This window comes from Gorilla gorilla, chromosome 10 (genome assembly GCF_029281585.2).
Source record: "Gorilla gorilla gorilla isolate KB3781 chromosome 10, NHGRI_mGorGor1-v2.1_pri, whole genome shotgun sequence".
In the NCBI taxonomy this organism is placed as follows: Eukaryota; Metazoa; Chordata; class Mammalia; order Primates; family Hominidae; genus Gorilla; species Gorilla gorilla.
The window spans coordinates 126,831,303-126,858,406 of NC_073234.2; the positions used below are offsets into that span (position 1 = coordinate 126,831,303).

At 53.4% G+C, this 27,104-nt stretch overlaps 1 protein-coding gene across 5 annotated transcripts in view; it reads left to right on the forward strand.

The window, feature by feature from the left end:
* SH2B3 (SH2B adaptor protein 3) overlaps positions 1-27,104 on the forward strand; it is a 45,999-nt gene that overhangs the window by 6,980 nt on the left and 11,915 nt on the right. For 4 of the 5 annotated variants that reach the window (XM_055359110.2, XM_055359111.2, XM_031016606.3 and 1 more), the window contains exon 2: positions 6,126-6,884. In XM_055359110.2, coding sequence (XP_055215085.1) covers positions 6,153-6,884 — 732 coding nt within the window. In that variant the 5' untranslated portion in view covers positions 6,126-6,152. Of the gene's footprint in view, positions 1-6,125; positions 6,885-19,680; positions 22,404-27,104 lie in introns of those variants that run through there. The other variant, XM_019038808.3, reaches the window with a different exon arrangement.

Genomic DNA, 27,104 nt, shown 5'->3' on the forward strand with positions numbered 1-27,104 from the left:
CCCCCGAAGCTCTGTGCTGGGATAGAAGTGTCCCAAAGACACCCTGCCCCCAACTCATACCCTACAGTCGAAGCCTGAGGGCCCCAGGTCCCCCTGGCGTGATCATCATTGCTTCCTGTCCACAGCTTGTCAGCCCCTGATCCCAGGGTTGTCACCATCTGATCAATTGCTTTTTCTCTGAGCCTGGCACATAGTAAGCACTCAATAAACGCCACTGCCTGGGCCAGGGTCAGGGAGGGATCCACCTTCCTGTGGCCTGGCTGCCCTCCTGGCCAAAAAACCTCCCTGGCACAGTCCCTTCCATAGCTTGGGCTACAGCTGACTGCTCTGGGCTGGCAACTTCCTGCCCGGAGCAGCCTGAGCAGCCGCCTCTCCCCTGAGAAGATCTTTTGTTCCAGCTCCCCATGACGCCCCGAGCCCAGCCCATGAGGCAGGCCCCCCTGTGGCTTCCCATGGCAGGCGAGCCTGACTCCGAGGCTGGAGCTCTTTTCTAACAGTGATAGTAAGAAAATAGCAGCAGCCACTTATGAGCCCCGTGCCAAGCACACTGCAGACATCAGTTCTTTTTTTCTTATAGAGATATGGTCTGCTTCTGTCACTCAGGCCGGAGTGCAGTGGTGTGATCACAGCTCACTGCAGCCTCAACCTCCTGGGCTCAAGCAGTCTTCCCGCCTCAGCCTCCTGAGTAGCTGGGACTACAGGCCCAGCCACCACGCCAGGCTAATTTTTTTGTATTTATAGTAGACATAGGGTTTCATCATGTTGCCCAGCTTGGTCTCGAACTCTGGGGCTCAAGCAATCCTCCCGCCTTGGCCTCCCAAGGTATTGAGATTATAGGTGTGAGCCACTGAGCCCAGCCTCTCATTTTTGTTTTCTTCCTTTTGCCCTGTGACAGTTTTCCTGATCATTGGTGGGTTTGGGACCTGGACAGAGCTACTGCCGACTCCTGACTCCAGCTGGAGCTGAATGAGACTTTTATATTCTCTCCTCTGGGACTCACTCATTCATCCAATAAGCATTCATTGGGAAGTGAGCCCTTCTTTTGTGCATTTAGGCACTGATCAGATTTTGGGGGTCCCTTCTGTGTGGGGGTCTCTATAATCACTAGCTGTGGGGCTGCTCTGTTTCAGCTTCCCCATCTGTAAAATGGAAGTAATCGTTGGACCTACCTCCTAGGGCTGTTAGGAACCTTGGGAGAGGTAATATTTTGTAAAAGTAGTTAGAAAAATGCCTGATATGATCTTGGCATGCTGCCATGAGCCTGTAGTTGCAGCTACTCTGGAGGCTGAGGCAGGAGGATCTCTTGAGCCCAGGAGTTCGAGGCAGCAGTGAGCTATGATTGTGCCACTGCACTCCAGCCTGGAAGACAGAGTGAGAGCCTGTCTCTAAAAAGAGAAAGAAAAATGTCTGATGTGTAGCAGACGCTCAGTAAATGCCATTGTTCTTATGGGAGGACTGGTGGAAGGGGACCAATGAGGGGGGTTCCCAGCCGTTGCCTGGGCAGTGAGGGACCTGGAGTGGGCGCAGCTGTTTTGAGGAAGGCTCCTGCCAGGGTTTGGCCCTGCAGTTGGGCTTCAAGACTCTGACATACAGGACTGTGCGGAAGGTAGGACGGCCCAGGGGGCGGGGGAGGTTGGTTCATGCTGGTTGCCACGCATCTGCCGGGAGAGCAAGAGTTTGCAAATCCGACTGATCTCTTGCATTCATGTGTTCATTCATTCAGGAGGCATTCATTGAGCTCCTGCTGTATGCTAGGAGCTGGAGATGAAGCAGGGAATGACTCATGGAACTCAGTCTGGTGGAGAGATAGTCACTAATAAAAGCATCCTGTCAAGTGATAATGTGTGACCAGTGTGCTGAAGGTCAAGTTCAGTTGGGAGCTCAGAAGAGGCTTCTCTTATGTGCAATTGGAAGCAGACAGGGCAGAGGGAATGGCTCATGCCAACACCCACAGGCAGCTGGCGTGACTAGCGGCAGATTGTGTAGGTGGGGCAGGAGCCTGGGTCTGGAATCACAGCTCTCCGGGCATCCTCCAAGCCACGAGGGCAGTGCCTGTCTCACCTGTGTCAAGGCTGGGTGTGGGGAACAGTAGGATTGACCAAGAACAGGTGCCCTCATGCAGGGGTAAGACCCTCCCCCCTTCAGGGACAGGAAGAACATGGTGGCCAAGGGCAGATGTGGCCCCTCCCTCTCCCTTCCCATCTGCCTGACAGCTTTTACTGACTACTTACTGTGTGCAAAGTACCTACTGTGTGCGGGTCCCAAGGACCCTGTGATGTACAAAACTGTCGACTATAGCAGGGCACGGTGGCTCATGCCTGTAATCCCAGCACTTTGGGAGGCCAAGGTGGGAGGGCTGCTTGAGCCCAGGAGTTTGAGACCAGCCTAGGCAACATAGTGAGACCCCATCTCTACAAAAAATTAACCAGGTGTCATGGTGTGTGCCTGTAGTCTTAGCACTTTGGGAGGCCAAGATGAGGATAGCTTGAGCCTGGGAGGTCTAGGCTGCGGTGAGCCATGATTATGCCACTGCACTCCAGCCTGGGTGACAGAACAAGACCCTGTCTCAAAAAAAAAAAAAAATTGTCGACTCTGCATGGCCCCCTTCCATCGAGGGCAGAGGCACCTACTTGTGCTTTTTGGGGTTTCTTGTGGAGATCGGCTGTGGGGGTTCCACCATGGCCTCATGTGACAGAGGCACCCTTTGTTGCCACCGCCCTGCAGACATGCCCAGCGGGACATGGCCACATGCAGAGACAGTGCCTATGGAGGGGTGTGTGGCAGAGAGAACCCCATTTGCAGGTTCGCATCTCCACCTTGCATTCCCTTTCATGGGTTCCTTACAAGGTGGATGCCATGCTGCCACCTGGTCGGCAGATGAGGAAATCCAGGTTCAGAGAGGTTGAGTCAGGCATCAGGAGCCACACAGCCAATACGTGTCCCCCTTTGTAATGTGAGCCCTGGGAGAGCAGTGTTCGTCTGTGCTGTTCACCGTGGTATCTCGGGGCCTAGCCTGGTGTCTGGCACACAGTAGGCCCTCAGTAACACCTGAAGAGAGGATGAAGGAGGGCATGATTGGAGGCAGCAATTGTACCCAGGCCCCTGTGGCTCTGTAGCTTGTGTTGTGCAGCCACTACCCCTGCCCAGGGAGGGAGTCACTGGAGTGGCACTGCTGTTCATTCAGGGTGTGCTGATATCAGGGATCTGGGGCCCAGTTTTGTGCCCGAGTAGGGAGAGCATTTCTTCTCCATCTTGAAGAGCGACATGGATATGTGGTCTCCAGCAGGGGCCCAGGCCCAGCGAGGGTCAGGAGGAAGGAAGGATGGTGCCCACAGAGGTCCCAACTGTTCTGCACCGTGGACAGCAGAGAGGTGGGGGGTCTCAGTGCCATTCTGGTGATGTTGTGCCTAAGGAAAGGCCCTCTGGCCATGGGAGGAGAAGGATGCCTCAGTTGAGATGGGCAGGCAAAGGTCTGCTAGTCCTGAGGGTCCCCTGTCAGTGCAGGAAATCCCTCTGGACCCCCTGTGACTTTTGTTAATTTATTCCTTTTTATTTTTTGTTTTATATTTATTTTTGTTTTTGTTTTTGTGTGTGTGATTTTTTTTTTTTTTTTTCCAGGACAGAGTCTCGCTCTGTCACCCAGGCTGGAATGCAGTGGCATGATCTCAGCTCATTGCAACCTCTGCCTCCCAGGTTCAAGTGATTCTCCTGCCTCAGCCTCCTGAGTAGCTGGCATTACAGGCACACACCACCACACCCAGCTAATTTTTGTATTTTTAGTAGAGACGAGGTTTCACCATGTTGGCCAGGCTGGTTTCGAATTCCTGACCTCAGGTGATCCACCCACCTAAGCCTCCCAGAGCGCTGGGATTACAGGTGTGAGCAGCTGCCCCCGGCCCATTTATTTATTTATTTATTTATTTATTTATTTATTTATTTAGAGACGGAGTCTCGCTCTGTTGCCCAGGCTGGAGTCCAGTGGCGCAATCTCGGCTCACTGCAAGCTCCGCTTCCCGGGTTCATGCCATTCTTCTGCCTCAGCCTCCCCAGTAGCTGGGACTACAGGCGCCTGCCACCACCCCCCGCTAATGTTTTTGTATTTTTACTAGAGACGGGGTTTCATCGTGTTAGCCAGGATAGTCTTGATCTCCTGACCTCGTGATCTGCCTGCCTCGGCCTCCCAAAGTGCTGGGATTACAGGCGTGAGCCACCGTGCCCGGCCCTATGTTTATTTTTTAGACACCAATAATATACTCTCACCGCAACATGGAAATAACAACAATATCAGCCAGTCTTTATGAAGCATTTTCTACGTTCTAGGGCTTTACAGCTATCAATTCATGCTCATAATATGCCTATGAAGTAGGCATGATCATGGTTCCCCTCTTACAGATGGAGAAACTGAGGTAGAGAGTAATCATGTAAGTCACTTAAGGTCCCATAACTAATAAGTTGTTGCTGGGTTTTTTTTGTTTTTTTGTTTTTTGTTTTGAGACGGGGTCTTGCTCTGTCACCCAGGCTGGAGTGCAGTGGCACCATCTCAGCTCACTGCAACCTCCACCTCCTGGATTCAAGCATTTCTCCTGCCCCAGCCTCCCAAGTAGCTGGGACTACAGGCGCCCACCACCACAGCCGGCTAATTTTTGTATTTTTAGTAGAGACAGGGTTTCACCACGTTGGCCAGGCTGGTCTCTAACTCCTGACCTCAAGTAATCCACCTGCCTCGGCCTCCCAGGGTGCTGGGATTACAGGCATGAGCCACCGCGTGTGGCTGGTGCTGGGATTTGAACCCACATTCCAGAATCTGTGTTCTTAGCCATCCTTGCTAGAGATAAGCAGTAACAGGCTTCTTGGTTACCTCCCCGCCATCCCCACATCCCAATTCTGATTCCTCCCCAGAGGTACCCACTGTTTCAGGATGAGTTTGCTTCTGCCAGACCTTTCTTGCCCACCATTTACAAAATGTTTGCGTACACATAAACATTAGTAGTTTGGTTTTATGTATGTTCATGTAAATGGGATTGTCTAGGGTGTCTTATTCTGCCGTTTGCTTTTTCGCTTAGTGAATAGCCCTGGAGCTCTCCCAGAGGTGGTGGGGTGGGTCTTCCTCACTCTTTTCCCCCTGATGCAGAGTCTTCCAGCCTATAGATGGGCCAGATTCTTTCACTAGTCTCCAGCTGGTGGGCATTTAGGTTGTTTCTAGTTTTTCCCCATTATAAACGTTTTAGCAGGAAATATGTAGCAGGGAGCAAGTATTTCTCTTGAATACTTAAAAGTGGGATTCCTAGAGCCTGATTGCTCTGGCTAGGACTGTCAGTACTGTGTTAAATAGAAGTGACCAGAGTGGGCATCCTTTTCTTATCCCTGGCCTTAAAGGAAAAGTTGTCAACTTTTCACCATTAAGTACAATGTTAACTGTGTGCTTGTCATATAGGGCCTTTATTTTATTTATTTATTTATTTATTTATTTATTTATTTATTTATTTATTTATTTATTTTTTGAGACAGGGTCATTCTGTTGCCTGGGCTGGCGTTCAATGGCTGATCATGGCTTACTGCAGCCTTGACTTCCTCAGGCTCCCAAGTAGTTAGGACTACAGGTGCGCATGCTGCAACGCCAACTCATTTTTGTGTTGGTTTTTTTGGAGAGATGGGCTTTCACCATGTTGCCCAGGCTGGTCTCAAACTCCTGGGCTCAAGTGATCCTCCCGCCTCAGCCTCCCAAAGTGCTGGGATTACAGGCCTGAGCCTCCGAGCTCAGCCTTTATATAGGGCCTTCAGTGTGTTGAGGTACAACATACCATCTATGCTTAATTTGTTGAAAGTTTTTATCATAAAGATATGTTGAATTTTGTCAAATACTCTCTCTGCATCTATCGAGATGATCATATGGTTTTTGTACTTCAAAAGCAGGATTCGAGAGTCTAGAATCAATTCTGCCAAATTGGCCATGCCCCTTACAGAATGCCACTTGGTAGGGGAGTGCGTGTTTCCCTGCATCTTCACCAGCACTGGGTGTTATGGTCGCGTTGGATTTCTGCTGTGGTGCCCGGTGTGTAACGGGGCCTACATCTGCTTGCCCACCTGCTTACTCCTTGTCGCCCCCCCACCCACGTGTCTTTCAGCCCGGCCGCACCACCTGGGTCTCCGCCATGAATGGGCCTGCCCTGCAGCCCTCCTCGGCCTCTTCCGCGCCCTCAGCCTCCCCGGCGGCGGCCCCGCGGGGCTGGAGCGAGTTCTGTGAGTTGCACGCCGTAGCGGCGGCCCGGGAGCTGGCCCGCCAGTACTGGCTGTTCGCCCGGGAGCATCCGCAGCACGCGCCGCTGCGCGCCGAGCTGGTGTCGCTGCAGTTCACCGACCTCTTCCAGCGCTACTTCTGCCGCGAGGTGCGCGACGGACGTGCGCCGGGCCGCGACTACCGGGACACAGGCCGTGGGCCCCCAGCCAAGGCCGAGGCGTCCCCGGAGCCAGGCCCCGGCCCCGCCGCCCCTGGCCTGCCCAAGGCCCGCAGCTCTGAGGAGCTGGCCCCGCCGCGGCCGCCCGGGCCCTGCTCCTTCCAGCACTTTCGCCGCAGCCTCCGCCACATCTTCCGCCGCCGTTCGGCCGGGGAGCTGCCAGCGGCCCACACCGCTGTCGCCCCCGGGACCCCCGGAGAGGCTGCTGAGACCCCCGCCCGGCCTGGCCTGGCCAAGAAGCTCCTGCCCTGGAGCCTGGCCCGGGAGCCGCCACCCGAGGCGCTGAAGGAGGCGGTGCTGCGCTACAGCCTGGCCGACGAGGCCTCCATGGACAGCGGGGCACGCTGGCAGCGCGGGAGGCTGGCGCTGCGCCGGGCCCCGGGCCCCGATGGCCCCGACCGCGTGCTGGAGCTCTTCGACCCACCCAAGGTAAGTAAGCCCTGCCCGCGGGGTTGCGCACTGCACTGCGCCCTTCGCCTTCACCCTGGGGAGAGCGCGGGCTGGGGAGGTGTGATGGCTTTCCAGCTGGTGGCCACAGAGTGTCCAGAGGGAACTAGGCCCTCTTAAAAAAGAACTTTTAGGCCGAGTGCAATGGCTTATGCCTGTAATCCCAGCACTTTGGGAGGCCGAGGCAGGAAGATCGCTTGAGCCCAGGACTTCGAGACCAGCTTGGGCAACTTAGCGAGACCCTATCTCTATAAAAAATTAGCCAGGTGTGGTGGCACGTGCCTGTGGTCCCAGCTGTTCGGGAGACTGAGAAGGGAGGATGACTTGAGCCCAGGAGGTGGAGGCTGCAGTGAGCCGTGATCATGCCAACACACTCCAGGCCTGGGTGACGGAGTAAGACCCTGTTTCTAAATAAATACAATAAAAAAGAACTTTTTATTCTAGAATTTTAGATTTACAGGCCAGGTGCAGTGGGTCACGCCTGTAACCCCAGCACTTTGGGAGGCCAAGGTGGGCAGATCATTTGAGGCCAGGGGTTCAAAACCAGTCTGGCCAACATAGTGAAACCCTGTCTCTACTAAAAATATAAAAAATTAGCTGAGCACAGTGGCGCACGCCTGTAATCCCGGCTACTTGGGAGGCTGAGTCAGGAGAATCACTTGAACCTGGGAGGGAAGGTTACAGTGAACCAAGATTGCACCACTGTATTCCAGCCTTGGTGACAGAGTGAGACTCTGTCTCAAAAAAAAAAAAAAAAAAAAAATTTTAGACTTACAGGAAAGTTGCAAAGATAGTAGTGTTCCTTTACACATGGTACCCAGCTTCACCGAAGGTTCACATCTTACGCTGCTGTGTACATTGGTTGTAGCTAAGGAACCAGCACGGGTACATCACTATTAGCTAAACCAACTGTTCCTTTGGCTTTGCCAGTTTTCCTCTAATGTCCCTTTTCTGTTGCAGCTTGCCCCCCAGGATAGCACATGAGGTTTAGTCGTTACATCTCCTTAGGCGCCTTTTGGCTGTAACAGTTTCCAACCCTCTATTGCTGATAGCCTTGGCAATTTTGAGGAGTACCAGTCAAGGATTTTGTACAATGTCCAGGGACACCTTTTTGGCTTCACATTTGGGTGTCATGTGGGCTGGTAGCAGGTCACTCTGAGATCCTTGAAAACTCTGACTCAGACTGGCATTGACAGATTGGTGTTTTATTTCCAGAGGGCTCAAAACCTTCAGAGAATTTCTCTGCACCTCCTGTGCCTTGGTGATGTTTTGCAAGTTAAAAAGAATTTGTCCTTTGGCAAAACCCCATTGCTACAAAAAATACCGAAATTAGCTGGGCGTGGTGGTGTACGCCTGTGGTCCCAGCTACTCTGGAGGCTATGGTGGGAAGATCGCTTGAGCCCAGAAGACCAAGTCTGCAGTAAGCCAAGATCGCACCACAGCACTACAGCCTGGGTGACAGAGCGAGACCCTGTCTCAAAAAAAAAAAAAAAAAAAAAAAAAAGTTCTTTTCCTTCACAGCTGGCTTAATACCTACTGTGCTGTTGAGGCTGAAAGGTCACTGTGTTCTACTCACCTGACAGGCTCCATCTTTGACTCAGGTATGCATGACAGGACCATATGGCTTTCATCTAATTGCTGTCTCTTTGGGATCCTGTTACATGGTAGGGCCTTACTCTACAGCATGAGCAAAACCGATGTGATACTGGCCCTGAGGGGCTCACGATGTGGGTGGAGGAAACCTATGGTTACTCTTTCATTCATTCGACAGATATTTATGGAGCACCTACTATGTCTTAGGCACATGCTAGGTTCTGGGGGACCAGGCGGTCTAGTGGAGGCTGTTGAGGAAATAAACCCACAGATGAGCATGGAATTAAAAATGGTAAATTGTGTTCTAAAACTGGTAAATTGTGTTCTAAAGGAAAAGCAATGGGGTCTCTGGGAGGATAACTGAGGGGTCCCGGTTTGGTGGTTTGGGAGAGTCATCCAAGAATCCTTTGAAGTAACGTTTTCAAACTGACTGTGGCGTAACATGCAGACCTGGAAGTGTGTGAAGTATGAGACACATCTGAAGCTCTGTGTTTCCGTGTGTGTGCAACGCAAGTGACCAGCACCCCAGAGGGCTCCTTCATGCCTCCCCCAGGCCAGTGCCCTGTACCCCCATACATACCACCTCTTATCACCACAGGTTCGATTTCTCTGTTCTTGAACGTCATGTGAATGGAATCACACAGTAGGTTGCCTTTGTTTTATTTTATTATTTATTTTGAGACAGGGTCTCACTGTGTCACCTAGGCTGGAGTGCAGTGGTGTGATCATGGCTCACTGTAGCCTCAACCCCCCAGCCTCAGGTTATCTTTGTGCCTCAGCCTCCCCAGTAGCTGGGATCACCGTCACATGCCACCACTCCCAGCTAATAAATAGGTTGCCTTTTATTTCTGGCTCCTTTTGCCCAGCATAATGTTTTAGAGATTGATCACATTGATCATACATGTCAATAGTGTCTTCCTTTTTTTTTTTTTTTTTTTTTTTGAGACAAGGTCTCGCTCTGTCACCCAGCTGGAGTGCAGTGGCTCAATCTCAGCTTACTGCATCCTCTGCCTTCTGTCCTCCTGGGCTCAAGCAGTCCTCCCACCTCAGCCTCCCGAGTAACTGGGACCACAGGCACGTGCCACCACACCTGGCTAATTTTTGTAGTTTTTGTGGAGATGGGATTTCACCATGTTGTCAAGGCTGGTCTTGAACTCCTGGGCTCAAATGGTCCCCCCACTTCGGCCTCCCAAAGTGCTGGGATTACTGGCATGAGCCATCGCACCCAGCCGGGTTTGTTTCTTTTGAGTACTGAATAGATTCCATTGCACAGCTGTCTCCATGTCCCACAACTGGTTTATCCCATCCTCTGTTGATGAATATTTGGGTTGTTTCTATTTTGATTTATGAATAAGGCTATTATGAAGTTTGCATCTAGGTCTAAATATGGACACACATCCTTTCATTTCTCTCAGGTGGATTCCTAGAAGTGGCATTGCTCAGTCATAGAGTAGGTACATGTTTACTTTAGAGAAATTGCCAGACTTTTCCCAAAGCAGCTGCACCATTTTGTGTCCCACCGGCAGTGGGCGAGAGTTCCGGGTGGTTCCACTTCCCCACCAACACTTGAGCACTTGGTGGGTTTTTTTGTGTTTTGTTTTTGTTTTGAGACGGAGTCTCGCTCTGTCGCCCAGGCTGGAGTGCAGTGGCACAGTCTCGGCTCGCTGCAACCTCCGTCTCCTGGGTTCAAGCTGATTCTCCTGCCTTAGCCTCCCAAATAGCTGGGATTACAGGCGCGTGCCACCACACCCAGCTGATTTTTGTATTTTTAGTAGAGATGGGGTTTCACCATGTTGGCCAGGCTGGTCTTGAACTCCTGACCTCAGGTGATCTGTCCTCCTCGGCCTCCCAAAGTGCTGGGATTACAGGTGCGAGCCACCACGCCTGGCCAGGAGGTCACTTACTTTCATTCTAAGTAAATCACTGGGCCTTCCAGGCAGAGGGAACAGCATGGGCAGAGACCCTGAGTGGGGAATGTGTTTAGCATGTTTTGAAGAAAGGACAAGATGAAGAGGCCGGTGTGGTGGGAGCAGAGAGAGGGAGATGGGGAGCGGGGAAGTACATGTGGGTGGAGGACATTGGGAACGGGAGGACTTAGTGTTTTATTCCAAGCACAATCAGAAGCTGTTGGGAAAACGCAAGCACAGATAAAAAACGGTTTTCTCATCATTTGTTAAAAATCTCGAGGCTGTGACACCATGAAAGACAAATAACGGCCCCAATACATGATCTTATCTGTGCGACACTGTAGGGTTTTTATTTATTTATTTATTTTTTTGAGACAGAGTCTCGCTCTGTCGCCCAGGCTGGAGTGCAGTGGCACGGTGTCAGCTCACTGCCAGCTCCGCCTCCCAGGTTCATGCCATTCTCCTGCCTCAGCCTCCTGGGTAGCTGGGACTACAGGTGCCTGCCACCACACCTGGCTAATTTTTTTGTATTTTTAGTAGAGACAGGTTTCACCGTGTTAGCCAGGATAGTTTCGATCTCCTGACCTCGTTATCTGCCCGCCTCGGCCTCCCAAAGTGCTGGGATTACAGGCGTGAGCCACTGCGCCCGGCCGGGGTTCTTAACTTTGAAAAACAACCTCAGTGGCTGGGCGCAGTGGCTCATGCCAGTAATCCCAGCACTTAGGGAGACCAAGGCAGATTACCTGAGATCGGGAGTTCGAGACCAGCCTGGCCAACATGGTGAAACCCCATCTCTACTAAAAAATATCTTGGTGGCCAAGCGTGTGGCTCATGCCTATAATCCCAGCACTTTGGGAGGCTGAGGCAGGCGGATCACCTGAGGTCAGGAGCTCGAGACCAGCCTGACCAACATGGTGAAACCCTGTCTCTACTGAAAATACAAAATCAGTCTGGTGTGGTGGCACATGCCTGTAATCCCAGCTACTAGGGAGGCTGAGGCAGGAGAATCACTTGAACCCAGGAGGCGGAGGTTGCAGTGAGCTGAGATCGTGCTACTGCACTCTAGCCTGGGTGACAAGAGCGAAACTCCATCTCAAAAAAATAAGTAAATATATAAAAAATAAAAATAATCTTGGAAGACCAGGTGTTGGGAGCCAGCTGGCCCTGGGTTTGAATAATGAATAAGCTGCTTTCTCAGCTCTGGGGCAAGTGGTATCACCTGAGACTCAGTTTCCCCCTCTGTACATTGGGGAGTACTCATAGTTCCTACCCCATAGGGCTGTGTGTCTTGGTGGGGAGAGCGCATGTGCCACGTGCCTGGCGCTGGGAGCACTCCATGAATGCTGTGTTGCTGTTGCCACGGTTGTTGTGGTTTGTTATGGTTTTGACTTCGGGCGGAGAGCCCAGGTTTATTTCCAGTGCTTGCTGGGCCCTCAGGGGAAGGCATCCCCGAGACTCCTGTTCCCTGGGAGCCCTGATGGTAGGGCCCCATCAGATTCCCTAGGGCTTTTCCCAATCCAGGGAACCAGGGAGGTCCCAGAGGGCTTTGCCATAGCCCTGGCTGGCTGGGGCTCTGTCACAGGCTTGGTGGTTGCTGCGGGGCCTGGGGTGTTGCCTGCAAAGCAAGCAGCCCTGGGGAGGCTTCTCCTAGCCCCTCGGAGCATCGGGTGGAACAGTCCGGGCAGCTCAGGAGCATCCCCTCAGTGAATCTGTGTCCAGGTGATGGGCCAAGGGTGCTCAGACCACAACTCTTGCATGTGCTTGCCAGGTAGTCAACTGTGACCCCTGACCTCTGACCCAGGGGTTGGCTCTGGGAACAGTTTTAAACAAAAGGAAAAGAAAGTTCTGACAACCAGTGGGTGGTGGCGAAGGGCTTAAGCTTTGGATCTGCACTTGCGGTCTGTCACTTAAAGGGTGCCCTACAGGAGAGGGAGCAGATGTAATCCCAGTGCCAGCCTGGTGGAGGCCCTGCTGCCCAGGGCTGGAAGAGGCTTTGGAGGGAGAGAGCCAAGAGAAGGCAGCTGCCCAGAAGTCTGAGGCCAGGTGGGCCCAGCCCACAGGTGAGCCTCACCTGCAGTTGGGCCCCAGCTCCGCCCCCGACCTGCTGTGTGACCCCGGGCCTGTGGAGCAGGGTGATGGTGCAGCACCTCCAGGGGCACTATGAGGGCTGCGCTGGGAGAGAGCGCTCTGTGACCGGGGGTGTGCAAGGGGAGGCCACAGTCTGCCAGGGGTGGGGGTGTGGGTGGAGGAGATGTCTGTGTTTTCCAAGGTCAGGAGAAGGGGAGAAAAGTCCCAGCTTTCTCTGGTCTCAGTGGCCACTGCAGGTGGGCAGCGTGGGCCCTTGGGAGGTGGGAGGGGGCTGCCTTCCCTGGGGTTGGTCAGCAAAGGCCCCTTGGCAGGAGGTGCCGGTCCTGATAGATCTGGGTGAAGGAGTCCCAGGCTGAGGAATGGCAGGTTCACAAGCCCTGCAGTGAGCGTGAACCAGGCAAGTTTGTGGAATAGCCAGGCAGCCTGGGGTTCGAGGGAACAGGGAAGGGTGAGACTACAAAGGTAGTGGAGCTGGATTGCAGAGGCCCTTGTGGGCCACAGTGGGGACTTTAGGTTTTACATTAAGAGCAGTGGGAACAATTGGAGGATTTAGGCCTAGAGGGCCTGAGACACTTGCTGGGGCCGCCTGGGGGTGGGAGTGGGTGCAAGGGACCCTCCAGGCTACCTGTGGTCTCCCAGCTCAGGCCCGTGATGGGAGAGTATGGCATGATTTCTTCTAGAGACCTCCTTCCGCTGGGCACCGCTGAGCCCCAGGCAGGGCAAGGACAGGGGAGCAGTGTGTTTATGTGGGGGAAAGGTGACATGCCTTTCGTCACCCATCATCAGGCTCACGACCGACACTCTTGCAACAAGACAGGTCAGCAAGAGAAAAGCATCACAAAGTTATTGAATCAAAGTTTTATGTGACATGTAGCCTTCAGGAATGAAGACCGAAAGACCCCAGGAAATGGTCTGTCTGGTGTTTAGGTTTGATGGAGCAGGGATAGCTGCGTAAAAATGGGATTGGGACGAAAGGGTGTGATCTACTGAGCTAGACGGAGGCGGGGTCCCAGCAAGGCCTGCTTGCTCCCATTCCTCTTGGCCTCTGCATGGTGTTCCTTCCTCCTGGTATAGGGCAGGACCTCTCTGGAACTTACAACCTGCCTCCCTCAGACAAGGTAGGCTGGAGAACTTCTCTGTGGATGGCTCCTACCCAGGAAGGTAGGGGAAGGTTAGAGTTATATTTCTAGGTTTTATGGCTGGCTTTCAGGGAGAGGAGTTCTAGATTCTGTGACCCACCTTGAGGAAGAATTCTGGTTCCGTTTTTCTTTTATCTTTTTTCTTTTTTTTTTTGTTAAGAGAGATGGGGATTTGCTATGTTGCCCAGGCTGGCCTCGAACTCCTGGCCCTAAGTGATCCTGCTGCCTCGGCCTCCCAGTGTTGGGATTACAGGCGTGAGCCACTGTGCCCAGCCGCCTAGTTTCTATGACTCGCTTCAGGGGAGAAGGAGGGTGAGAGAGACAGGAAGGCAGAAGGAGGTGAGAGAGACTTTGCTTCTGAGGGCCCCTTCTGAGCCCTTCTAGTCTTCTTTAGTTCAAGTACTTAGCATGCCACAGCACTTTCTTTGGGGTGTTGTTTTCTGAGCCCCAACATTCATGGCCCTGAATGTGTGCCCCTGTGTGCCAGGTGTTGCCCTAAATTCTTGGACCTTCCCATGAGCTGGAGTTCACTGACCCATTTGACAGATGAGGAAACTGAGGTACTGGGAGAAGCAAGGAGACTTGCTTGGGATCATGAAGTGAAGGGGATCTGAACCCTGAGACGGGAACCCTTGATCCCAAGGGGCCCCTAACCCCAAGCCCCTGGCCCCCTGCTGAACTGGTTCAAACCAGAGAGTGTATAACCCAGCTCCAGGCTGGGCTGGGCCTGAGGTGTGCGTCTCACCTGGCAGTTACAAGAAAAGGAAATTGCACTGGTTGCCACATTTACAACCTAAAGCGGAGAGATTTCACAGAATCCAGACTTCTGGTTTCTCTTATGGAATCCGGGGATCGGCCGGGCACGGTGGCTCATACCTGTAATCCCAGGACTTTGGGAGGCCAAGGCAGATGGATCACTTGAGGTCAGGAGTTCAAGACCAGCCTGGCCAACATAGTGAAACCCAGTCTCTACTAAAAATACAAAAATTAGCTGGGCACAGTGACATGTGCCTGTAATCCCAGCTACTCGGGAGGCTGAGGCAGGAGAATCGCTTGAGCCCAGGAGGCGGAGATTGCAGTGAGCTGAGATTGCACCGTTGCACTCCAGCCTGGGTGACAGAGCAAGACTCCATCTCAGGAAAAAAAAAAAAAAAAAATCAGAGGATCTGGCGGTGCCAGGCCGGCATTGGAGGGGGTCCCAGCCTGGCCTGTGCTGCCACTGGTTCAGCAGGAGAGCCTGACGGGGAGGCGACAGCAGTGGGGGCCCTGGGGAAGGAGAAAGATTCCAGAAGCAGCTGCTAGGCTGGAGTAGCTGGCCTTGGGCCCCAGACCTTCCCGGGGAGGTGGGGCTCCCATTTCAAATGGAGCATGCCCAGCCTGCCGGGCCTCAGTTTCCACATATGCCCAGGCATGGATTGGCTGAGATGGTCTTGAAGTCCTGCCAGCCCTGGTGGTTCTGGAGGTTGAGCCTCAGTTTCCCTCATCTGTACAGTGGAGGACATGATGGAGTTCTAGCTGTTGATAAATGCCCTTTAAACCACCATTTATTGGGCTTTCCTTATACAGCAGGCGCTTTACTGACCTGGCTTCATTTTATCTTCACAGCAGCCCTGTGAGGGTAGCTGCGCCATTAGGCCCATTTCACAGATGGGGAGACTAGGTCTGAGAGAGCTTAGGTGGCTTTCCCAAGGTCTCACAGCCCCTGTGGCTGAGAGGGGCTTGGAACCTGGGCAGTTGGCTGCCCCTGTGAGCAGTGAGTCCTTAGAAGCACTTACTGTCAGTATTATTGATGGCGCTGTTAACTAGGGCCCTGCATGGGTGGGGGCACCTGTTTTGGGCTCTTGGACTAGGAAAAGCTCCTGTGGCCATTTTATCCAATGCCACCATTTTATAGATGCCGACACCAAGGCCTGGAGGGGGCTGGCCAGCGCCCCTCACCTGGCACGGAGGACTCTGCCTGGCACATCCCACCCATGGCCTCTGATGCCCAGCTTGGAGAAGTGGTAGAAGAGGGGCTGGGGGATGCCTCAGGGGGACTTAGCCCTCAGCCCTGAGCCCCCCGCTGCATCACAGGCCTGAGTGCCCAGGAGGCAGTGGTCTGGGTAGGAGTGGCTGCGACTCGGGGGCAAATGTGCTTCAGAGCCATCCCCACTCATCCCCTTTCGAGCCAGGTGTCCCTGGTGAGTAACTTGGCCTTGCTGGGCCTCAGTTTTCTCTTCTGTAAAATGGGAAGTGTCATGGGGGGCAGGCTACGGTAAGCACTGATAGGGCAGGTGAGGGGCAGCCTCGGGCCCACCCTTCTGGCAGGAGACATTTGGGGCACCCAGAAGCCCTGGAACAAGGCCACTCTGACCTTGATTTTGGGAGCACAAAGTCCCCCCAAGAGATAGCACAGGAGCCCGGGTGTCTGATGAGTGACCCATCCCTTGGGGGCCTCAGTTCCTGGGTGTGCCTGGGTCTGCAGGGGAGGCAGAGGCGCAGGTGGGCAGCTCCGTCTGGGTGGGCTGTGACCCCGCCTGGGCACAGGAGGGGCCGTGCCCGTCCGTCCTTGCCGTGATTCTTCCAGGCGGCACCGCCCTCACACCTCCTTTACAGAGGAGGAAACTGAGACCTGGGGAGGCCACAGGAGTCGGGCTCTGGGCCCAGAGCCTGGGCGGGGATGCAGGAGCCACCCCCATGCCTCCGGGTGTGGGAAAGAGGAAGCAGAAAGAAAGGGACGTCCGCCGGAGGCCTGGCGGTTTCCTCTCGGGGCAGGAGTGCGAGGAGGAGGAGGAGGAGGAAGAGGAGGAGGAGGAGGAGGGCCAGCAGGAAGCCGCCTCGGGCTCTGACAGGCGCGGCCCTGGCCTGCCCCTGCCCTTCTGAGCCTGTGACCCGGGGGAAGGCACTTTGCCCTCCCTGTGCCTCAGTTTACTCAAGTAAAAATAGCTGAATGATGGCTCTGGCCCCAGGATCAACTGAGTGCTGTCTGGGAAGCACCTAGAGCTGTGCCCAACACAGCCAGTGTTCGCTGGGGCCTGCAAGGCTTTGCTGCTGCAGGCATCACTGGCGTTGTCATTTTTATTTATTACTTACTTATTTATTTAGAGACAGAGTCTCGCTCTGTCGCCCAGGTTAGAGTAGAGTGGTGTGATTTCGGCTCACTGCAACCACCGCCTCCAGGGTTCAAGCAATTCTCCTGCCTCAGCCTCCCGAGTAACTGGGATTACAGGCGCCCACCACCACACTCCACTAATTTTTTTGTATTAGTAGAGACGCGGTTTCGCCATGTTGGCCAGGCTGGTCTCGAACTCCTGACCTCAGGCTGTCCATCTGCCTCAGCCTCCCAAAGTGCTAGGATTACAGGCGTGAGCTACCGTGCCCGGCCCATTTTTATTAATTGGTTTTCATGTGACAGGCACTGTGTCTGCCACATCCCATGGAATCCTTATCACAAACCCCGGAGGTGGGGACAGTGATGAAGCTATTTCACAGCCAAGAAAACTAGGCACAGAGAGGTCCAGAAACTTGCCCGAGGCCCCAGAGCTGGGAGGTGGCCAAGGCAGGAAATGAGAGTCCCTGGTGGGTCTGCCAAGGCCGGGGGGCACCGGGGGCACCAGGGGCAGGGGGTTTGTGTTTAGGCCCCAGAACAGGCAGAGAGAAAGCACCCACCCTCCACCGTCAGAACGAGCCTGTATCCCGGCAAGCAGGGCAGACTGAGCCCTGGTCTTGGCAGGCAGGCAGAGCTCAGGTCCTGGCGGGCACACAGGCTTAAGAAGCCGGTTTTTTCCTGGGCCCACGTCTCCTGGGGGACCAGCGGCAGAGGCTCCTGGGGTAGCAACGGAGGTCCCATCCTCACTCTGTCCTGGGCTGCCATGTGACCCGGGTAGGTCCCAGTCCTCTCTGAGCTATGAAGTGGGTGCCTGCAGTGGCCTTCTGGGAGTGATGGGGAAGGCGGAGGGGGTTGGGCAGGGCTCCTGCGGCCCCAGCCACACACACTGCCGCCCCATCTGCCCCCTTATTGGGGTTCCATGCAAAATCGTTTTTGAAAAAGTGCTTTGCCGCTTAGAAGAAACCCCCGACCGCGCTGAAACCACGGGGGCAGATGGTATCGGGGCGCTTCCTTTCAGCTCAAATTCTGCGAATCCACAGCCTAGAAAGTGCCCTGAATCCAACAAGGGGGGTGGTAATTAAGTTATTATGGTCCATCCCCACCCCGTCCTGCTTACCAGGCCTGGCTGCTCTTACTGGCTTCTTGGAAGTTGGTGTGGTATTTTTTTGTTTTGTTTGTTTTCGAGGCTGGTATTGAGATGAGACCATTGTGGGGTCAGGGCTGTGGGCTTGGAGGTTCAGGGTCAGGGTCCAGGGGCGAAGGGTGGACGCTGGAGAAGGGCAGATGGACAGGGTCAGGTTCAGATCTTGGCTCTTGTATCCTTGCTGTCTGGCTCTGGGTCAAGAACTTGGCCTCTCTGCGCCTCAGTGGCTCATTACAGAAAATGGGATGCCAGCACTTGCCTTAGTGGGTTGTTTTGAGCCAATTGCAGGCTCAGGGAGTAGTTGGCATGATGTGTTCCTACCCTGAAGGGTGAAAAAAGGGGAAGGAGGCCACCAGATCCCACAGGTGGGTCCCCAGGGTCCCTCCCCGGGATGGGCAGCAGCCTGGCTGCTCCCCACAGCAACCCCTGGCTGGCCCCATTGGCGCTGCTGGAAATCCCCCACCCAGTTCTTTGTGAATGGAAAAGGAAACTGAATGCGCTAGAAGAGGTCTCCGAGTGCTGGCCTGGGAGGGGCAGGGGGGGGCTTCCTCTCCCAGTGCAGGAGGGGCCACCTCAGCTTCCTTTCTGGGGCCCCATACCCCCTTTTTCCTATCTCCCCTCTGAGTTGAGGAGGAGGCTGTGGCCCCCGCCCACTGTTTGGCCTCTGGAACCACTGGGTGACAGTGTACATTGGGGCGATTAAGGGCCACCTGGCCTCTGGACCTCCCTCGCTGTGGCTGCTGCCTGGGACCCCCCACCCCATGCCTGACTCGAACCCCAACCTCAGCTCTACACACAGGGGCACCACTGTAGGAGGAGAGAGAAACCTCTCTCTAGGGAACCACCTGGAAGGGGGCCCTGCCCTGTCTTCATCTGGATACCCCATGTAATCTAGGAAACTGTTTCTAACTTGCCGAGGGCCTCCATGTCTGAGTTCCTAATGTTTTTTATTTTGCTTTTTCAATTAATAAAGCTCATGGCAGAAACTATTTAAAGAAAAAAAAAAAAACAGTAACAGAAAAACCTCCCACTATCTCACTACCCAGAGAGAACCAGCATTTCCATTTTGGTAGATGTCATTATTGTCATTTTTGTTTTGTTTTTGAGACTGGGGGACACTGCTCTGTCCCCCAGACTAGAGAGCAGTGGCGCCATCTCGGCTCATTGCATCCTCAACCTCCTGGGCTCAAGGTGATCTTCCCACCTTAGCCTCCCAAGTAGCTGGGACTATTTAATGCTGCTATTAGCATAGACATTAGCAGGACACCATACCCTGCTAATTTTTAAGGTTTTTTTAGAGACAAACTCTCACTATGTTGCCTAGGCTGGTCTTAAACTCCTAGGCTCAACAATCCTCCCGCCTAGGTCTCCCGAAGTTCTGGGATTTACAGGCGTGAGCCACCACCACACCCAGCCTCTTCTCTGTCTTTAACTTTGCCTCCGCCTCCAAATTCCAATCCTTCAGCAATTGCTGGGAAGGGATTACTTTTTGCACAATTCTGTCTGGAGCCCCTTGCAGGCAGGAGCTTGTGGACAAAAGCTTCAGCCTTTGCGGGCCTGGCATTCCTCATACTATTTGGTCACCTGCTTTTTTCACTTTGTGTCCTGAACATTTTTCTGTATTCTTTTTTTTTTTCTTTTCTACCACCTCCTAGGTTCAAGCGATTCTCGTGCCTCAGGCTCCCGAGTAGCCAGGATTACAGGCATGTGCCACCACACCCGGCTAATTTTTGTATTTTTAGTAGAGACGGGGTTTCACCATGTTGGCCAGGCTGGTCTCGAACTCCTGACCTCAGGTGAGCTGCCTGCCTCAGCCTCCCAAAGTGCTGGGATTACAGCCACCGCACCCAGCCATTTCTAACTTTTTTGCTGGTATAGATGACCCTGGGATGAACACCTTATGTTAGTCTTGGTGCCCACTTGTGATGATTTTCTTCTGCTCAGTTCCTAGAAGGGGAGTGCTGTGTCAAGGCTTTTATGAGCACTTCTGATCCGTTCTTGCTCTCAAAGCTTTATTGAGATATAATTTACAAACCATAAAATTCGCTTGTGTAAAGCGTATAATTCATTGGTTTTTAGTATATTTACAGAGTTGTGCAACCCTCACCATAATCTAATTTTAGAACATTTTCGTCATCAAAAAAGGAAACCTTGTACCCATGAACAGTCACTCCCCGTACCTCCCTCCCCAGCCCCTGGCAACCACTCATCTCTTTTCTGTCTCCAGGGATTTGCCTATTCTGGACATTTCATATATGTGGAATCAGACAAAAGGCTGCAAGCCTTTTGTGTCTGGCTTCCTTCATTTAGCATCATGTTTTCGAGGTTCACCAAGGTTACAGCATGTATTTTGTTCCTTTTTATGGCTGAAAAATACTCCACTGTATGGACTTGCCACATTTTGCTTATTTGTTTATCACTTAATAGACATCAGGTTATCTCCACTTTCTGGCTGTTATGAATAATGCTGCTATGAACATTCGTGGACAAGTTTTTGTGTGGATCTGTGTTTTCATTTCTCTTGGGATACATCTAGGAGTGGAATTGCTGGGGCATATAGTAATTCTATGTTTAATTACATTGGGCTGGGCACGGTGGCTAACGCCAGTAATCCCAGCACTTTGGGGGGCTAAGGCAGGTGGATCACTTGATGTCAGGAGTTTGAGACCAGCCTGGCCAATATGGTGAAACCCTGTCTCTACTAAAAATCAAAAATTAGCTGGGCGTGGTGATGGATGCCTTTAATCCCAGTTACTCAGGAGGCTGAGGCAGAAGAATCACTTGAACCCAGGAGGTGGAGGCTGCAGCGAGCCAAGATCGTGCCATTGCACTCCAGCCTGGGAAACAGAGTGAGACTCTGACTCAGAAAAAAAAAAATGACTATATATAAAATAAATATGACTGCCAACCTGTTTTCTGAAGCAACTGTACCATTTTATATTCCCACCATCATTGCGTGAGAGGACTCCAGTTTCTCCATGTCCTTGCCAATATTTGTTATTGTCTGTCTTCTTGATTGTAGCCATCCCAGCCATCTTAAAGGGTGTGAAGTAGTTTCTCAGTGTGGTGTTTTTTTTTTTGTTGTTTGTTTGTTTTAAACGGGGTCTTGTTCTGTCACCCAGGCTGGAGTGCAGTGGCAGTATCTCAGCTCACTGCAGCCTCAAACTCCTGGGCTCAAGTGATCCTCCCACCTCAGCCTCTTGAGTAGCTAGGATTACAGGCACACACCACCACACTCAGCTAATTTTTGTTTTTCACTACACTACGTGATGTGGTTTTTTGTTTTGTTTTGTTTTGTTTTTGTTTTTTGAAGAGCTGGGGTTTCACCGTATTTCCCAGGCTGGTCTCGAACACCTGGATTCAAGCAGTCCTCCCACCTCAGCCTCCCAAAATGCTGGGATTACAGGTGTGAGCTTCCGGGTTTAGCCTCAGTGTGGTTTTGATTTGCATTTCCCCAATGGAAAATGGTGTTGAGCATCTTTTCATCTGCCTAATAGCCATTTCTTATTCTTTTGATACATTATTTTTGAGTAGCCTTCCAGAAAGGTCATACCCATATATCTTCTTGTCACCAGTGGTGCCAGCACTGGGTATTATTTTAAAAACCTTTGCCACCTTCTGGATGAAAAGTGGTTATCTTATCCTAAGTGTGACCATTTCTCTTTGTTAAAAGTTGAGATATGATTCATATACCATAAAATTCACTTGTTTAAGTTGTACAATGCATTGGCTTTTAGTATATTTAAACAATTGTGCAATGATCACCACTATCTAATCCAGAACATTTCTATCACCCTAGAAAAAAACCTTGGAGCAGTCAGTCCCAAAACTCCCTGCCTCCAGCCCGTGGCAACCACTGATCTTTCTGTCCCCGTGGAGTTCGACTGTTTCTCTTCTATGCCTTGGTCATACACATTTCTTGTGATTTATCAGGCTATTTACTCAGCATGTTTGTCTCCTGCACTGCTTGCCTTTTTCTTGATTTGTGAACACTACACGGCACGGATATTAGCTCTGTCCCATGTTGCAAATATTTCCCTGGTTTCCGATTTGACTTTTCAATTTTGTTCCTGCATTTCTTGACCTATGGGGGTTTGCAAGTTCCAGGCAGTAAAATCCAGTGATCTTCGCCTTTATGGTTTTATTCTTTGCTTTTTTACCTTAGAAAGGCCTTTCCCCACCCAGGATCAGATAAATAATTATTTAGGTTTTATTCTAGTTCTGTCTTGGTTTCCTTTTTCACTTTTAATTATTTAATCCAGCTGGCTTTTGTTATGTGTGGCTTGTGTGATTTCCTGTTGTTTTGTGATGTCAGTGAGAGGCTGTGTGTCAAGGCCTGTGACATGGTAAACGTTCAGTTAACAGGAGCTAAAATGATAGTAATGAGAGTCCGTGCCGGGTGGAGCTCAGAAGGACATGGGATTCCCGGTGCTGTGCCGTGGCTGGAGGAGGACCTGGCCTGGCTGTGCCAGTTGGCTGGGAGCCCCTCCACCTCAGAAGCCCTTGCTCTCACCTCTTCTTCTGAATCATCGTTCTTCGAAGGCAGGCAGTAGCTACCGTTGTCTGGGGCTTTGGGGATCTTGCTGGTGACGAGTCCCCTCTCCTTTGGTGCACTCCCCCGACCCGAGATGGGCGACAGAGGTTTTTTGTTGTTTCTTAACCACATCTTTTTCCACCCACACCCTGTGCAGAGCAGATGCTTGGCCGGGGCTTCCCCGAGCTGGTCCTGGCTTTGTGGCAGGGGGTTGGGCCGTCGGTGCCCCATTCAAGCCTGGGGACCTGGCCCCACTGGTGTGTGCTACAGTAGACCCAGCCCTGGGGCCCCATGATACCCTCGGTGATTGTCACAGATGCGGGGCCTGGCTACAGTCCTCACTGTTTTTTTTTTTTTGTTTTTGAGAGGGCATCTTGAAGTAGCCCAAGCTGGAGTACAGTAGCACGATCTCGGCTCACTGCAACCTCCGCCTCCCAGGTTCAGGTGATTCTCATGCCTCAGCCTCCTGAGTAGCTGGGACTACACATGCACCATCACACCTGGCTAATTTTTGAATTTTTAGTAGAGGCAGGGTTTCACCATGTTGGCCAGGCTGGTCTCGAACTCCTGACCTCAAGTGATCCGCCCATCTTGACCTCCCAAAGTGTTCGTTACAGGCGTGAACAACCGCCACCCACTGCAGGGAGCCAGGCTTGCCCCCTCCCTGCTAAGGGAGCTGCTTGCTCTCCCTTCTGTCTGGAGGCCAGCACAGCCTGGCACTCGTGGTTTGGGGCGTCCATGGCCTTGTGGTGGTGAGGAGCAGAAGGCGTCACCTGAAAAAGGTGTGGCCAAGGGCAGGGGTGCTGGGCTTAGCCAGGCTGGCCACAGTGGGGGCAGGAAGGATTCCTATGGGGACAGCTGGGAGCAGGATGTGGTCGTGCGAGGCGTGGGCTGACGGCAGCTGGCATGCAGCAGGGGAGGTGTGCTGGGACCAGGCCTGGAGTGGGGTCTGGTGGCCCTGCCGTGTATGGAGCTGAGTGCCGCCCAGAGATGCCATCTTGTCCTCAGAAGTGGCTCAGACCTGCTGGGGACAGGGCGGGTGGATGGAAGCTGCTGCATGCCCTGTGCCGTGTGCTGGTCCGCTGGCTGTCACTGCAGCGCAGCTCCTGGTGCCTGACAGTTGTTTGTCCTTATTTGGCACTTGAGAGCCCAGCGGTTTGGCCAGAATGGTGCCCTGTGCGGAGGGCACGGCTTGAGTGAAGGTGTGGAGGGAAAAGGCCCTGGGGGTGTGGCTCCCCTCCTTCCATCCTGCTCCTTGCAAGGCCCATCCCAGGACATTCCTCCTAGCCGGGTGGGCTGGATGGGGCCTGGACTTCCTGTCCATGTTTTGGGATGAGAGCGCTGGGGAAGGTGCCCACTGCGGGGTAGGGAGTGTAGGGCTTTCCAGGCATCATCCCTCATAAGCCACTGTCCCCAGGCCTTGCGCATAGCCCCACCATAGCCGACTTGAGAGTAGAAGCGTCCCACCATCCTCACAGCAGGCTGCAGGGGCCATGTGTAACTGGCCCCTCCACCCTTGGCCACCTGGTGGAGTCGGCACCCATATCTGAGGAGGGGACCATGTTGCTGCTGGGGACTCTGGGCTGGTCTGGAAGCAGGTGTGGTGGGGGCTGTCTTTCCCTGCGTGAAGGTCTTCCTCTGGGTGTCTGTCGCTGTAGGGAGGCCACTCTAGCATCTGAAAGGGGCTCTGTGTCCTTGCCATCATGATTCTGTGTTGGGGGTGGTTGCTGTCTCTCTGAGAGGGTCTTTGTGTCTGTGTCCCTGTGATTCTCTGACATGCAGGAGGACCATGATGGGAACTGAGGGGAATTCACTCTGGGTGGGGCTTTAGACAGGTCCCCAAGTCCTGTCTGTCCCAGCATCTCTGGCTAATCACTTCCCCCGCCCCCCTCCCGCCACACACATACACGGGAAAAGCAGGCTGGTGTGTGTCCTGTTGCCCACACCACACTCAGTCACTCAGTGTGAGCTGGGGTGCCACCTGCCTGGAGGGGGGATCTGACTCTGAACAGGGATTCTGTATTTGGGGGTGTCACACTCACCATGTCTGTCTCTGCCTCCACCATCTGACTGGGAGAATTCCTCTCAGGGTTGGGGTGGGCACCAAGCCTTGCTCCCAGTAGGGGCCCAGCCCTGGGTTGGGCCCAGAGGAGGTGCTTGGAGGGTTTGCTGGGTGACGGATGGATGAGCACTTGGGTAGGGGCCTGGGACCCCCAAAGCCCTCAGATGTCTGGGAAGTAGGGGGATGTTCTGGCTGGGGAGGTTTCTGTTTCTGGCACTGGGGGGCTCTTGCCAGGAAAGGGCTTTTCTGGCAGCCATGTGGCTTTTCTGGAAGCTTCTCCCTTCTCTTTCCTCCTCCCCTGTGGGGAAAGGGCGCCTGAGGCAGCAGGGTGCAGACCAAGGGGGGATCTGGCCCATAATGAACAGGGTGGTGGGGGTCTAGGAGCCACTGCCCTGTGGACTGGGCCCACTGGGCATTCAGGGCAGCAGGCAGGCTCACTTGCACAAGTCCAAGGAGTGGGTTCCATTATCATCCCCATTTTACAGGTGAGGAAACTGAAGCACAGTGGGCCAAAGTAATTTGCTCGGGGCCCTTCATTTGAAGGGTCTGTGAAGGAGGGGCCAGGCTTGCGGTCCTGGTGGGGGGCATAGCAGAGAAGCGCCCTGTGGCCTGTAGTTCCCACACTGATTCAGGCGCTGGAACTGGCTCATTGCCTTCAGTTTGCCCCCCAAGGAGCTGGGGAAAAGGGGGCTGAGATCACCCATCACACCCTATACCTCCCTCTGCTTCCCAGGCACTTGAGAGCTCGGGGGTCCCAGGTACCTACCCAAGTGCTCATCCATCCATCCACCCGGCAAACCCTCCAAGTACCTCCTCTGGGCCTGCCCCAGGGCTGGGCCTCAGCTGGCAGCAAGGTTTGGTGCCCACCCCAACCCCAAAAGGAACTCTCCCAGTCAGATGGTGGAGGCAGCTGCGTCATCAGGAAACCATGGCCGGTCGGATAAGCTCAGTGCTGAGGGAGAGGCACAGGAATTGCACTAATCATGACTCAGTGGTCAGAGAAGGCTCCCTGGAGGAAAGGAGGTTTTCTCTGCTGGGACATGCAGTTTGGGTCAAGCAGGGCATCACAAATGCAGGGGCTGGGTAGCAGGAGAAGGTGTGGGCGGGAAGGCGGCTGGAGGGAGACCAGGTGTTGGGGGTGCTGGGGCTGGGGGTGGGCAGATGAGGATTGGAGCCCTGGCTCCACTTCGCTCTTCCCCATGGCTGGGGCAGTGTGTGATTTTTGCCTCCCAGAGTCTGTAGCATGGGGGCTCCTGATGGTGCCCTTGCGGGGAGGTCAGGGGGCTGACACACCTGAGCCTGCCTTTCAGCCTGCCCTCTTCCCTCGCCAGCTGGAGGGGCCTTGGGAGGCCCACCCCAGCCCTGAGAGCACTGGCTTGTAGCATCCCTATCACTCATGGTCTTCACTGGGGTGGGGGATGGCAGTAGGGGCAATCATCCCCTATGCCCCCTGTTACCCAGCACAAAGGATGCTTAGCCAGCAAAAGGCTTATGATGAATGTTGAGCACCCACCACCTAGCAGGCACTGGCTTGCGGCCAAGGACACCACGTGAGCAAAGCCAAGTCACGGCAGAGACCTGCATCAAGGAATGCGCAAGACCAGCTCATAGGACAACAGGCAGGGAAGGAAGTGAAGGGGCTTCTGCGACTCAGGATTTAGATACTGTGGTCAGGGAGGGCCTCCCTGAGGAGATGACACTTTGAGAAGCAGTCGTATTTGTGAAGCTGTGGGGGGAGCTGCCTCTCTAAGGGCACAGGCCCCGAGTGCACCTGGCACACTGAAGAAGAGTGGAGGCCAGTGTGACTGGATCAGAGCGAGGGAGGGAGGCCCAAGAGGCTGAGGAGGTAACAAGGGTCTCTCAGATGAGGACCACAGGGAAGTTTTTTTTTGTTTTTGTTTGTTTGTTTGTTTGTTTGAGACAGTCTTGCTCTGTTGCCCAGGCTGCAGTGCAGTGCAGTGGCGCAGTCTTGGCTCACTGCAACCTCTGCCTCCCGGGTTCAAGTGATTCTCCTGCATCAGCCTCCCAAGTAGCTGGGACTACAGGTACCTGCCACCATGCCCGACTAATTTTTGTATTTTTGTATTTTTTTGTGTGAAATGGAGTTTCGCTTTTGTTGCCCAGGCTGGAGTGCAGTGGCACGATCTTGGCTCACCACAACCTCTGCCTCCTGGGTTCAAGCGATTCTCCTGCCTCAGCCTCCCGAGCAGCTGGGATTACAGGCATGTGTCACCACACCTGGCTAATTTTGCATTTTTAGTAGAGACAGAGTTTCTCCATGTTGGTCAGGCTGGTCTCTAACTCCTGACCTCAGGTGATCTGCCTTGCCTTGGCCTCCCAAAGTGCTGGGATTACAGGCGTGAGCCACTGCGCCCAGCCGGGAGTTTCTTTTGAGATGGGATTTTGCTTTGTTGTCGAGGCTGGAGTGCAGTGGCACCATCATAGTTCACGGCAGCCTCGACCTCCCTGCTTCAGCCTCCTGTAGCTGCAGGGGAATTTTGAGCAGAGGAGGGTAGGCTGGAGCAGCATCGTGGGGGTGGAAATAGCTAATTCTGGACAGACTTGGGCGTAGTCTGATGGGACAGATGGCAGTTTTTGATGCTGCCCAACTCCCAGAGGGCCCAGGTGTCACACTGTTTTCCAGCCT